Here is a 13,146-nt window from a genome sequence, read left to right as displayed (position 1 = left end):
AGAAGACGGCCCTGTGCACATTTAATTTGATGATTGTCTATATTCTTGTTGGAAAACAGCAGGACAGTGCTCATGAGCATGAGTATGTGTGTAGAGCCAACTGCCTTCATAAGCGTTGGCAGACTCACTTGGGATAAACTGTGATAGCCTGCAGCTACACATAACCAGGTACAGTTCTCAGCAACGTTGCAGGGAGAGAAAAGATTAAAAAAGAAAAAAGGACTGATGCTAAATATGATCAAGCACGGAGCTCTGCAAAGGGAAACCAGCAAAGATCCAGCAGTGTCGGCATGATTTTATTGTGTTGCAAAAGGTCACTTTTCTTCCCTTAAACTACTCACTTCTAGAGTCATTTGACTCCATGAGAATGTATGTCTCGATCGTTTTGAGTAAGATGGATATCTGGTCGTAGAGCAAATCCTGAGGATGGGAATATGAATGGCTCGAAAGACAAAAAAAAATGGAACTCAGCCTTTATTTGGTTTTGCTGATGCCTAAATGCCAGGGAGCTGCACTGTTTTACTGCTAATCGCAGGTCAGAGAAAATAAAACAAAGATGCAACCGTGTCCCATCAAGACACTCCATCTGGTGAATCTCATGACTTGATCTTTGCCCCTATGAAGCACTAATCCACTTGAGAGAGCCACAGCATTGTACATCGTGGCTGCTTATGTTTATATTAATCCAGTCTCACGGGATATAAACCACCAGCATTCGGAATACAGTCACAGCAGCAGCATTTTTCATTTAATTGAAGGTGCATTACTCTGCTTGATTGTCCTTTTTCTTACACAAGTGCATCTCTTGTTGACTCCCATGGAGTCCAGATGTGGAGATTGTGACTAAGATTAAACTCTGTCCCATGGTGAGTTCAGCCTATTTCTGGAAGGATGCAAGCTCTATATAGGAAATGTATATTTATCTTTGGATCGAGGGAGACGAGCATCCCAAGTGCCTTCATTACAGCAGGTTACGTGTGTGTGCCCGTGTCGGCAGGCGTACTGTTGGAGCGGGTGAGGGTGTTTGAATTAACTGAGATGCAAAAATGGAAATCAACGCTTCTCTGAAGCTTTGAAGAGTGATGTGTGTGGACCCAAAGGGGATACAAAGGGGTGTCAATGCCAGGACTGGGATGGGAGCAGCTCTTCTCACATGCAGGATCTTTTTTATTTTCAGAAGTAGGGCATGGAAATAGTCCAGCCTTTTCAGCCAGTGATTTATTACTGCCAGAGAGAGGAGGATTCATGATAGAGATTGAGGACATCATGGAAGGAGTTAAAAATACTTAGTTCCCTTTGGACTGTGAGTGATCTGAGCTTTGGTAGAAGGGGAGGGGAGTGGTGAGACAACTAAGGAAAGTGGCCAGTTATAGAAGGAAAAATACTCAGCTAAATGGTTTCCTTTTGATATATTAATACCTCCTTCAAGGGCTTATTTGAGGAAAAACAGACTTAAGAAAATGAGTTAGGATTTAAATGGACTCAATTGTCTTCAGAGAGATTTAAATAATTCCTAAATGAGCCTTTTTAGTTCAACTCAGAGAGGCCACTAATCTCTGCGCCTTCCTCCGAGCACAGGTCAGGCTGAGGACATGGAGACAAGTAGGAGGGCTGAACGGACAAGGAGGCAAAAGGGGGCTGTCAGGTTAGGCCTGGCCACATCACAAAGGAACACAAAGGGGTGCCAGCTCAAGGGGGCATGAAGTGGCTCTAGAGAGTGCAAGATCTGCAGTGCTCTTGATGTTCACCACACGATTACCCTTGCCCCTTTGCGTTATCCCGTTACTGAGTGTTGCTGGTGACCTCAGGAGTGATCTCGTTTAGAGCTAGAGCTGAGAAGAGACACGTAGGTCCCACTACACTTTGAAAGGCCCTCCCTCATGCAGTTTCTTCGTGGCCTTTTGGTTAGTCGCTACCGATGCTTGACACTGCAAGAGTGGTGGCCTTCAGCCTGGCTGAGCAGCTCCAAGCAAAGGGGGAGAACCCTACTTGAATCTTCAGTTTATCAAACGTAGAGAGAAGGGGGTGATGCTTTCATTTCTGAGCACCTCTGCAGGACTCCATCTCTGTGCAAGGGAGAGCTGAGAGCCCACAAAACTGTCCAGCTGGCATGGGTGAGAGGAGGTAGCACTAGCAGAGACAGGAGAGCCAAGGTGTGTACCTCTTGTTAACTACGACAGAGAATTACAGTTTCTTATTTTACAATTTTCTTTTATAACCATGTTTTTCATTTGTAATCAGAAGCAGAACCTTTTTTTCTGGTGAAGTCAATTTGTCCTGTTTTTACTCTAGCCTTATTTAGGGGTAGTGATTGTAAGAGAATCTGACAAGCCCATGGGACTTAGCAGAGCAGTAATTTATTGCTCTTTGTTACAAAGCAATAAACCCATATCCAGTAGTGAAGAAGCAAAGAGTCTGAGTCGCCCCATCCAGCCTGTGCTTGTGAATCTAAGAAGCTGGGGGTATTTTTCCCAAGAAGCAAAGGTCAGTTGAAGATTGATCTCAAGGGCTTATGGTGGAGAGAAGAGGGGTAGCAGGCAGGTGGCTGGCAGCAGGTGATGAGAGGCATCTTGGGACACTGGTCAATGTTCCGATTCAAGACAAGGGCTAAAACTGACAGTATAAGGTGATGTTTTTGGCAAATGATTTATTCAACAAAAATACAGCATTAAAACAAGCAGAACTGTTTGTGGGTTTAGGATAAATTTAATAAACCTGAGGCAGCAAAAGCTAGTGCCTAACGATTTCCCTTTCCATGATGAGTGTCCTGCATGTCCTGTGTCCGACTTGCCGGGTCCCACGGATGTCTCAAATGCTGCAGTGCATCTGCAGTGGCAGTAGACATCTATGTTAAGGCGTCTGAGCCAAGCCCTTAAACCTTCTGCATTTAAGAGCTTAACCTGTGAAATCCTTGATGGGCTCAGACCACTGAGTTGTCCACAGGTGAGATGTTGGTTTCTGCTCCCTTTATCTTCCTAACTCAGGAGGTGCAGACTGTGCAGCACCCAGTGCAGCGCCACCTGACCCAGCGTCCTGCCAGGCTCCACAGAACCTGAGCAATCCAAATCACAAAGTACGGCGTTCATTGCCGATTCTCTGCCTGGTTCCCTGTGGGGCGGTGGTGACTCGCTTGACTTTGATCATGCTGGAGGGATCATGAATATTTACAGCCAGCTCCTCTGCTGCTAGCTACAGACAAAAAGCTCTGGAAATGCCAGGAAACCCCGAGTGTCCCCTCTGCCACCTTGGCTTCTCAGAGTAATTCCTTCTCCTCTCTGGTGCGGATCGAGTTGTTAGCATGCAAGGCAGTGCCAGCACAGACTGTGCTGAGAGCAGAGTGACACTGGTGTGTGCAGGGCGGTCTGTAATGAGCAGAAGTTCAGTAATTAAGCACTTCAGCACAAGCTGCAGGAAAGGGACATTCAGGGACAGATTTATCAGGGAGAAGAGGGGAAGGAGGGATGGCAAAGGGGGAGCGTAGTCCTTTGTCAGCATTATTTAGTATGGTGTGTGCTCAGGATCGTATTCTGTATTGCGTACCAGGGGGAGGGAGCACGACCATTGCAATGCACACACCTTGTCCCTGCAGCACTTTCAAGGCAAGTGGATCCATTTAGAGTCCTGTGCCCTTGAGGAAGTGTCGTTTGCTCATAGAAAGCACCATTCACCCCCAAATACTGCTCTGACATCAGTCAGTGTGCCCTTGTGTTCCCCTCGAAATGACATGATGGAAATGCAAATCGTTACGTAAAAATACGGACAGGTTAGAGAGCACGAGTGCATGGGGCAGTCGGGACGCAGCAAAAGGTGGAGAGAACCTGGACCTGTGCAGCCCCGAGGTGGGAAAGCAAAGGTGCCATCATAGCAGGGCAGATGAGAACCCAGAGGAGAGGAAAAGCAGGTCACGGGTGCTGCAGCTTCAACCGAATAACTGTCAGATTCCTGTCTGTGTGTGTCCTTCGGTTTGTCTGTGACTGTGAGCGTCCAAGGCAGGACTGTGTTCTGCTGTTTCCTACAGCCCCGGGTACAGTGGGCTCCTGTGCTTGGCTGAGGCCTCGAGGTGCTGCACATCCCTTAGCGGTCTAGAGCCAAGCTGCCAGCTCATACGCCCTGGCCCCCATTCTCCGTGTGCCGTGGAAAAACCTTCTGTTGAGGTCACGTTGTACTTCCCTTGCTCTTATTCTGCACGGGGCCTGGGCAGTCTTCACTCAGCAATATTTGCTGAGAGGAGATTCCCAGCTGAGCGCTTCTGACCCATCTCTGCTCCCAGCTCCCTCACTCAGTGCCCAGGGAGTGAGGAGTTGTCTCCACAGTGTAACTTGCTGAGGATAAGTTTAAAGGTTAAAACATGAGGCAGCCATTTGGGGAATATAACAAAGATGTCTGCAGACTCCCCGTGTGTTCAGAGAGTTGCTCTCTCCTGCACCAGATTTATCTGCCTGGGCCTGGCTTGGCGGTACGGTCTAACATGTGCTTGTCACCATTTGTTGCATGTCCTGGTAACTCCTTCTCTTCCTCTCTCCCCCGTGCAGTACAAGCAAGTGGAACAGTATATGTCCTTCCACAAGCTCCCTGCAGACATGCGGCAGCGCATCCATGATTACTACGAGCATCGCTACCAGGGGAAGATGTTTGATGAGGAGAGCATCCTGGGAGAGCTGAGTGAGCCCCTCCGAGAGGTAAGGAGGGGGCAGTGAATGGGCAATGCATGTTCCTGTCATCTTCGGCAGCTGTGGAGTTCCTAGTGTGCAGTCTCCTGTCTCAGTGCTTTGCAGAGGACACCATGAGTTGATAGGAGTGGTGGGAGGACAGCTTTCCCATTAGCACTGGTTCTGTGTGCCCTCTAATGTCATGCCTAGCAGAGACAGCACGTCCCTGTGTCTGAGCAGCCATAAAGGCCCCATTTTGCTTGGGGCTGTACCTGTTCCTGTGTTGTGCCTAACTTTCTGGGAGAGCAAAGCAATGAAGAACATGGTCCACAGCTTGGCTACGTCTTTGTCGGAGACCGTTTCCTTCAGAGGGAGTGACTGTCCCAGCCATTGGTGTATGTCTGCTATTCTCTTGCCTTGATCACAGCAGAAGTCACTGCTGTGGAGAGAGAAACCCAGGCCTTTGGCATCTGCAGGACTCCTGATGTCTGATGTAAAGGCAATGGGGGCTGCAATGTGCAGGCCCTGCCACCCGCTCAGCATGTGAGTAGGGACATCTTGACACCTTCTGAGGCCATGGCAGTGTCTGATAATGTCCTCCCCATTCCCAAAGAACCCCTGCAGGAGAGCGCTCTGCAAAGTGCCTTGCTGTTACCTCTCACTTTGGCAAGACCTCTTCCCTCCCTGCACCTGCTATGGTGTCTCAGTAAGCTCCTGCCTCATGCTCCCTAACATTAAGCTGTATCTCGTGTATTTATATAAACCTGTATGTGGTGTGCTGGCCTCAGCTGTGCCCCATCCATCAGCTGCACCAGCATAGAGAGTCAAGGGAAAGGAGGAGCCTCCTAGCAGGGCCCACACCTGAAAGGAGTCTCTACAGAAAACCCCGTCCTCTAGCTGAAGCCTGGCAATGCAGGTTCTCGCTAGTGCATGCCTCTAATATGTTACCCACAAGCATCAGAAGTGGTCTTCCTTCTGTCTTTCCCCCCAGCCACGTACCTCCATAGGAAAGAGAAGAGCTGAGGATTTACCAGCTATATTTTAAAACTAGCTCTGCCAAAGTCTTAAAGGGCAACCCTGAAAAGAACCCCAGTGAGGAGGAGACAGATGCTTCTCCAGCCCTCCTTCTTCCTGCTGCAGTCATCCCGATCCTCCGTCCCTGCTTGGCTGGGGAATGTTTTGCTGAGGTGATTTACTCAAGTCTCACTTTCAGCCGCTTTCTGAGTCTGAGCTGACACAGCACAGAGCAGCTCCTGTGCAAAGTGCTGTCATACCCTCCAAGTGACACCAACCCCCAGGAGGAGGCACAGTTCCTGTCTGCTATGTGACAGCTGAACAGCTGAACTGGGTTTTCTTCATCTGAGGTTGATGATCCAGCCCATGTCCCAGTGACTGGTGGGCAGCTTTCCCTCCCCTCTCTTGACGCTGTCCCCATCTGCCCGGGCTAATTCTTTCTCTGAGCGCCTTGGCACATTTGTGCTGTTTAATATCTCGTTGACAAGGAAGGGCAACAGAGAACACAGGGCTGCCAAGGTGAGTTATGACATTTTCCCGGAGAGGAGCCTTGGGCTTTTTCATACAGCATTTCACCAGTGCTGTGCACCTCTCACAGTCCAGAGTTCCCTGCAGGAAGAGATCTATTGTGTGTGTTTGGGAGGTTGGGGGGTATCGCCCCTGCTTGAAGAAAAAGCATATGAATGAGAGCAGTGAAGCCTGGTGTCAAGCTGTCAGCTTCAGCTCGTGCTGCTGCATGCTCTGAGCATCCAGAGCCCATTCCAGCCTGCACTGGGAGCCAGACGAAGGGAACAGCATTTTTGGTTTTTCCACTTTCTAACGTACAGGTCAAGTGGTGGAACTTCATAGGTTATTAGATATTGACTAAATATACCTGTGTGTCTTTTCTGCTCCCTGTCCCATCTTTTCTCCCTCCTCCCTCTCTCTCTTTCCCTCTCTCTGTTTTTCATCACATCGTGGTCAGGAAATCATAAACTTCAACTGCCGAAAGCTGGTTGCCTCCATGCCCCTCTTTGCCAACGCAGATCCCAACTTTGTGACGTCCATGTTGACCAAGTTGCGGTTCGAGGTGTTTCAGCCAGGGGATTACATCATCCGGGAGGGCACCATTGGCAAGAAGATGTACTTCATCCAGCATGGGGTGGTGAGCGTCCTCACCAAAGGCAACAAGGAGACCAAGCTGGCAGATGGCTCCTACTTTGGAGGTGTGTGTTAGTGAGTCACCCTTACATAGCGATACCCACTGGGATGGCAGCACGTGGAACTGATACCCCAGGCACCTCCTCCTCCACCCTCTGTGTCTGTTCATCTCACCAGTCTTGCAGCTTCCCGTGTAGTAAATTGTGCAATGGGAGGTGACTGGGATTCATCGGCAGTGCAGGAGTCTGGATAATAAATAATAACAAAGCACAGAAAGGAAACTTAGTTCTTGTAGGTTCATTTCTTTTTGCCTCAAGCAAACTTGACAGATCTGTGAAGCTGAGAAGCTAAAGGAAAAAAATGGAGCATTGTCAGTTCTCCAAGCACATTTACAGTGTTGCCTAGTCCTACTGTCTGGCATCTATCATACGAGGTACTGTATAAACACGGAGGAAAAAACATAGTCCATCATCTCCCCAGCCTGTGGCTCAGCAAAATGTTTGTGAAGGTCAGCAGGCAGGCGTCATGTATCAGCAGCAGAGCTCTGGAACAGTGAAACTAGCATGAGGTCAGAAAAGGCTGTAAGAGAAGATTTAGGATATTGATCTTATGAGTAACACAGAGACACCCTCCTATCAGAGCCCGTAGAGACCTCACTAACAGCCCATGACAGTCCTCTGATAGATGCATGTTTCAGTACAAGCACTGAATGCACCACAATTAATGGCATACTGAGAGGGGGCAGAAGGAAACTTGCCTTTCCTCACATTCTGTAAGGCCTTTTCTCTATTCAAAAAATCCCTATCATGCATTTTCTACGTTCTTCTTAGACTCTTAGTCCCTTTGAAACAACCTGTCTGCCCCTACCTGGAGTACAAGGATTTTGCACATCCCTAGCAAGCTGGGTCAGATTGCTGGGGTTTGGAGTTAAAGTGTTGAAGTCAGGATATCCTCACTCTGACAGATATTTGGTTAAAATTGCCAATTTGACATAAAATTGACATTCAGTGTGGTTTGGATACCATACACACAACTCCTCACACACGTTCAGAGCTGGCACGGTCTCACAGGCATCATTTCCTTAGGAAAGCAGCCTACTAATGCACTTACAACCTTGTCGCGCTGCTGTAGCAGGGCTTTGGGGTAGACCCAGAATGAATCCTGAGAGTGGTGCTGGTGGATTGACGCCCAACATACAGCACAAAGAGTGCTGTCACTCTTTAGGTTGCACCGTCTGTCTTGAAGTCCTGTGTGTTGAAGGAGCGTCTGTGCCCAAGTCAGACGTTCATGGTAGAGTCAAGGGCTTCCTGTTCTGTAACCAGCTGAGCGTTCTCCTAGGAGTAGATGACTGCAGTGTAAGTACACCAAGGTGCCACTAACTTGGCTTTCCCTGACAATCTGTAAGCTTCTGGCCTACCTACAAAAAACTTTGAAAAGGCAAATGCACCTGGTGTGGGGATCAAAATGACTACCAGGCACCAAAGCCACAGGTCAGCACAGAGCCTTTACTATGAATCTAGAGAGAGAATTAGCTTCAATGAGAGCACAGCTTGACCCTCTGCTCCCAGTGCCCATGAGGAGCTGGAGCAAGACAGCTTCTCCAGTCTGAATGCACAAATGGTATCTTTGATAATCCACCATAACAAAACTTGTCTGGCTAATTGTCAGCAGGATCCCTGAGGTGCAATTGTGTGTAGCAGCTGCCACAACTGAGCCCCCTGGTATTTTTAATGTTACGGCATACGCGCAATGTTACCACTGTTCGTGTTTTCAGGGGGGGAGCAGGTAGAGTCCAGCTAGAGAGGAGACCGGGTGGCAGTGCCAGGTCTTGTATCGCAGGGGTGATGGTGTCTATCCCCATGTTCTCAAGCTGGCTCTTTCATTCCAGAAATTTGTCTGCTGACCCGTGGCCGGCGCACAGCCAGCGTGCGAGCAGATACCTACTGCCGGCTCTACTCCCTCTCGGTGGACAACTTCAATGAGGTGCTGGAAGAGTATCCCATGATGCGGCGAGCTTTTGAAACCGTGGCTCTTGACAGGCTGGACAGGATTGGTAAGTAGAGGGTGTGAGGGTCTCCTTCCCACTACCTCCTGTCCTTTGCTGGAGTTGTGAACTGAAGGAGATCCCAGCCTGTCTCTCCTTACTCAGCTTCAGGTCCGACAAGGAGCCCCATTCGCAGTCAGTTAAATCCACATCCTTCTCTCTCTTTCTCTCTCTCACATACACATTTCTGCTGGCTCCTGCTTCCATGTGTTTCCAAGAGGTCTTTTCGAAGAACCAAGATCTGCAATCTGAGGCCATCAGGGCCATGCTGGTGAATTCACTAGATTTTGAATTTTATATGTAAAAACGCAATTGATGATAAAAACCTAACCTCCACAATTAACCAAAGGGTATTACTGGATTGTTGTAGCTCATAGTGACCCGTTCCAGGACGCTCTCCTCTCCTGTGTGAGGCATAACCTGTGCTGCAAACATCCTTGTCTAACTAGAGAAGACCAGGATAACATTCCTTGGTCACAACCAGAGGCGTTTAACTCAGACAGACTAAGAGACTTCTGCAAGGTCATGCAAGAAAGTCTTTGCAGAGCTGAGGACCGAGCGTTTCAGTGTCCCAGTCTAATTTCTTCAGCTTCTTATTATACATCTCTTAAAACTGCATGAATTTTCATTGCTTTTCAGAATCAAAAGGGTCAGCGCAGGTCTGAGTACAATGGAGAAGGCGAGGAGGATAATGGGGTGAGGTGGGTAGGGAATAAGCTGGCATCCCAGCAAGGGGTGCGGTCCTCTGGGGATTTTCATGCCAGGAACATTGTATTCTGTGCATCTCATTACCTGCTGCGCATCAGAAAGTGTGATCCCTGAGGAAAAGGTTGTGAGCTAAATATGTAGAGTTTGGCAAAGTCCACGCTAATGAGGCCCTAGTGTAAGTGGCAACAGTCCCATCACTTGGGTTATTTAAATTACACTGTACAAACCACTAAGAAAATGTAATGTCAGGCACAACCAGGGATGGGCCAGCTTGACTTTATCTCAAATTCTTCAGCTTTAGGTGGTTGGTGCTGCTCAGCTCCCTAGCCTGGTGCTCTCTGTGGCAGGGTATGCAGGTGGGCAGGGCATCCTGTGCTGCTTGGCTTTTGCTCTGTGTGCTGCTGCGCACGTAACTAAAATTAATGGAAAATTCTGAGCCAGCAGAAAGAACCTCACGTGTTTCTTCCCCTAGGAGAAATTCCCTTCCACAGACAGCTGCAAAATGTCAGCGTAAGGTCAGAAGGTGACACAGAGCAACTGGAATAACAGGCCCTTCGGTGCCGAGCCCTGGCATTGTCCCCCCCTCCTTTTGCCATTCTACTAACCTGAGACAACACCAGTCCCTTTGCCACGTGAAAGGTAGAGACCTTCAGAGACACACATTGAAAATCCTGGTGCTACCCTTGTTTCCCTGGCAGTCAGACTTGAGAAATGCCTCTTCTCTCAACTTTACATCCTCTGCTATTGCAAAATAGCAACTTTCCAACCCTGTTTTGACCAACGCTCTTTGGGGGGAATTTCCCAAAAGAGCCTAAGGAAGTTATGCACACCGTACTGAAATTGGCAGATCCCATGGAAATCCCTGTCTTTCTAAATAAGGCATTTCTTCACCTTCCCCTGAAACATGCACCATCGAGAAAAACCAGTGCAGTAGCTGTGTAACAGCATGCGACTTTTTAGGGAAGTCAAGATTACTGCATTCTGCTGAGACTCTCTCTGAAAGTAGAGGGGTTATTCTAGAGGACTGAAGTTCATAAAACCAGGTATGAACAGAATCAGGACCATGGTTTTGATTCCTGTTACGTTCAGCTCAGGATCTGTATGCAAGATGGAAGCAAATGGGAGCCTCTTTCCAAGTCAGTGGTGCATTCACTAACTCCCTTCTACCCAAATGACAAGAAGTCCTTGAGAAGCCCGTGCCTCACCAAGTGTCTGAAATGATTCAGAGGGCTCTGTTGCTGTTCTGGTACCAGGATAAGATCCATCCAGTATTCCCCCTGTGCAGTGAGGAATCAAGAGAGCAGGGAGAAAATCTCAGTCCATCCAGTCACAGTGACTGGAGAGGTGTTTGCAGGATTACCTGCTGCATGGAGGATTTGGAAAGCGTGGTCTAAGCTTATCTAGGTAGCAGGGAGACAGGATGAGAACGTGAGACCTCATCCCTTGAAGCAACAGGAGCACTACTGGTTGGCTGGAGGTGTGATGAGGCATTCACTTTGCAGAGCAAATGGGGTTTGAAGGCCTGGGGCTAGGCAGAGGGGAAGGAGAGGGGCAGATGCACCCTGATCTCTGTGCCCCCATCGCTTCCTGCTGGTAGGTGGGCAGTGCATCAGCATGGAGGGCACAGCCCCCCAGGGAGCTGTCAGCTGCACTGATCGCTCGGCAAAGAGCATGTTGATGTATCCTTCTAACCTCTGTTGTTAATGGGAATTGATATTGGCGTCCTGCCTGTGCCACACGTGGCTGGGGAAGAAGTTTCCCAGGTGTTTGGCACTTGCAGAGCTCTTTAAAGACTGGAAGGGGTTAGTCTCCAGGAATTGGCTAAGGCTGGGATTCTACAAAGGTTTGTGTTCCTGCTTAACTCTGCTCTCTGAGGAACTTCAGACTCTAAAGAACTCCTCAAGCTGCAGAATATCACAGGTCTAACTCTCCACGGGCTCAGGGCCTGAAGACTGAGACTCAAGGAAATTAGGCTGATCACTGATTAATGATCATTTTATCACTCATTAAATCTTCCTCTATCTCTTGTTCTTGACCAAGCTGTAAAATTCTTCATAGTATTTGTGTGTTGAGATGATTTGTTCATTTCACCAGTGAGTAATTCTTTGCCTGACGAGCATTTGTGAATCGTCCCAGTTTGTGATGCATCAGTTACGTAAGTCACATCATTCCCTTCCTGACTGGCTTTGAAACTGGCTTTCAGTGACCATTGAAGCTTAAAATTAGATTTTCACAAGTATTTGCACTCGTAAAACACAACCACTCAAATGTTCATTGACAGTAAATACAACACGGGTCGTGAATATCGTCGAATCGAAATTCACTGCTGCGTTCAAAAAATAGTGGGGGGCAATTATTTTCCATTGTTAATTGTGCTGTAATAAATACCAGAAATGCCTGTCGTAAGGTTGCTTACCATCCGTATCGAGGTCACTGGGGAGAGCTGAAGGCATACTGAAAGCCAGAGGAAGTTATTTTTTCATTTTCATCGGGAGTTTTTTGCCACGTGGTTTGAAGCGCGTACATTTTGATTTGAATTGCACACATTTTGAATGGCAGTTGCCTATGTTTTGATACAAGGATCCCAGTTAACCCACGATTAAGTGTGCCTTGCATTCCCTGCAGGCATTGCAGATGCTAAAAACACAAAGAAAAGCTAAGAAAAACCAATACCAGTCTCTAAACATAATTATATGATATTATTGTGGAACAAGAGTGTCGGTTCAAGGTATTACAGAATCACAGAATCAACCAGGTTGGAAGACCCCTCTGGTATCATCGAGTCCAACCATTGCCCTGACACCACCATGTCAACTAGACCAGGGCACTAAGTGCCATGTCCAGTCTTTTCTTAAACACCTCCAGAGATGGTGACTCCACCACCTCCCTGGGCAGCCCATTCCAATGTCTAATGACCCTTTCTGAGAAGAAATTCTTCCTGATGTCCAACCTGAACCTCCCCTGGCAAAGCTTGAGGCTGTGTCCTCTTGTCCTATCGCTGGTTGCCTGGGAGAAGAAGCCGACTCCCACTGCGCTACAACCTCCCTTCAGGTAGTTGTAGACTGCACTAAGGTCACCCCTGAGCCTCCTCTTCTCCAGGCTAAACACCCCCAGCTCCCTCAGCCGTTCCTCATAGGTCAGACCCTCCAGACCCTTCACCAGCTTGGTCGCCCTCCTCTGGACCCGCTCCAACACCTCAACATCTTTCTTGAAGTGCGGGGCCCGGAACTGGACACAGGATTCAAGGTGCGGCCTCACCAGTGCCGAGCACAGAGGGACAATCACTTCCCTAGACCGGCTGGCTACACTATTCCTAATAGAGACCAGGATGCCATTGGCCTTCTTGGCCACCTGGGCACACTGCTGGCTCATGTTTAGCCGGCTGTCGCTCAGCACCCCCAGGTCTCTTTCCGCCGGGCCGCTCTCTAACCGCTCTTCCCCCAGCCTGTAGCGCTGCAGGGGGTTGGTGTGGCCCAAGTGTAAGACCCGGCACTTGTTCTTGTTGAACCTCACGCCGTTGGTCTCGGCCCATCTATCCAGCCTGTCCAGAAAGTGGTAGAAGTTTTATAATATAGAAGTTTTATAATTCTA

The 13,146-nt window shown here is 48.5% G+C and overlaps 1 protein-coding gene across 1 annotated transcript in view; it reads left to right on the top strand.

Annotated features, from left to right (window-relative positions):
• Positions 1 to 13,146, top strand: part of HCN4 (hyperpolarization activated cyclic nucleotide gated potassium channel 4) — a 102,329-nt gene that overhangs the window by 78,961 nt on the left and 10,222 nt on the right. Inside the window, exons 5-7 of the mRNA XM_068410614.1 lie at positions 4,533 to 4,679; positions 6,628 to 6,868; positions 8,692 to 8,856. Of these exons, the coding sequence (XP_068266715.1) occupies positions 4,533 to 4,679; positions 6,628 to 6,868; positions 8,692 to 8,856 (553 nt within the window). The remainder of the gene's footprint in view (positions 1 to 4,532; positions 4,680 to 6,627; positions 6,869 to 8,691; positions 8,857 to 13,146) is intronic.

The sequence above is a fragment of the Nyctibius grandis genome, chromosome 11 (genome assembly GCF_013368605.1).
Source record: "Nyctibius grandis isolate bNycGra1 chromosome 11, bNycGra1.pri, whole genome shotgun sequence".
Taxonomy (NCBI): Eukaryota; Metazoa; Chordata; class Aves; order Nyctibiiformes; family Nyctibiidae; genus Nyctibius; species Nyctibius grandis.
The sequence above is the reverse complement of the archived record's forward strand: the minus strand, read 5'-3'. Positions and strand labels throughout refer to the sequence as shown.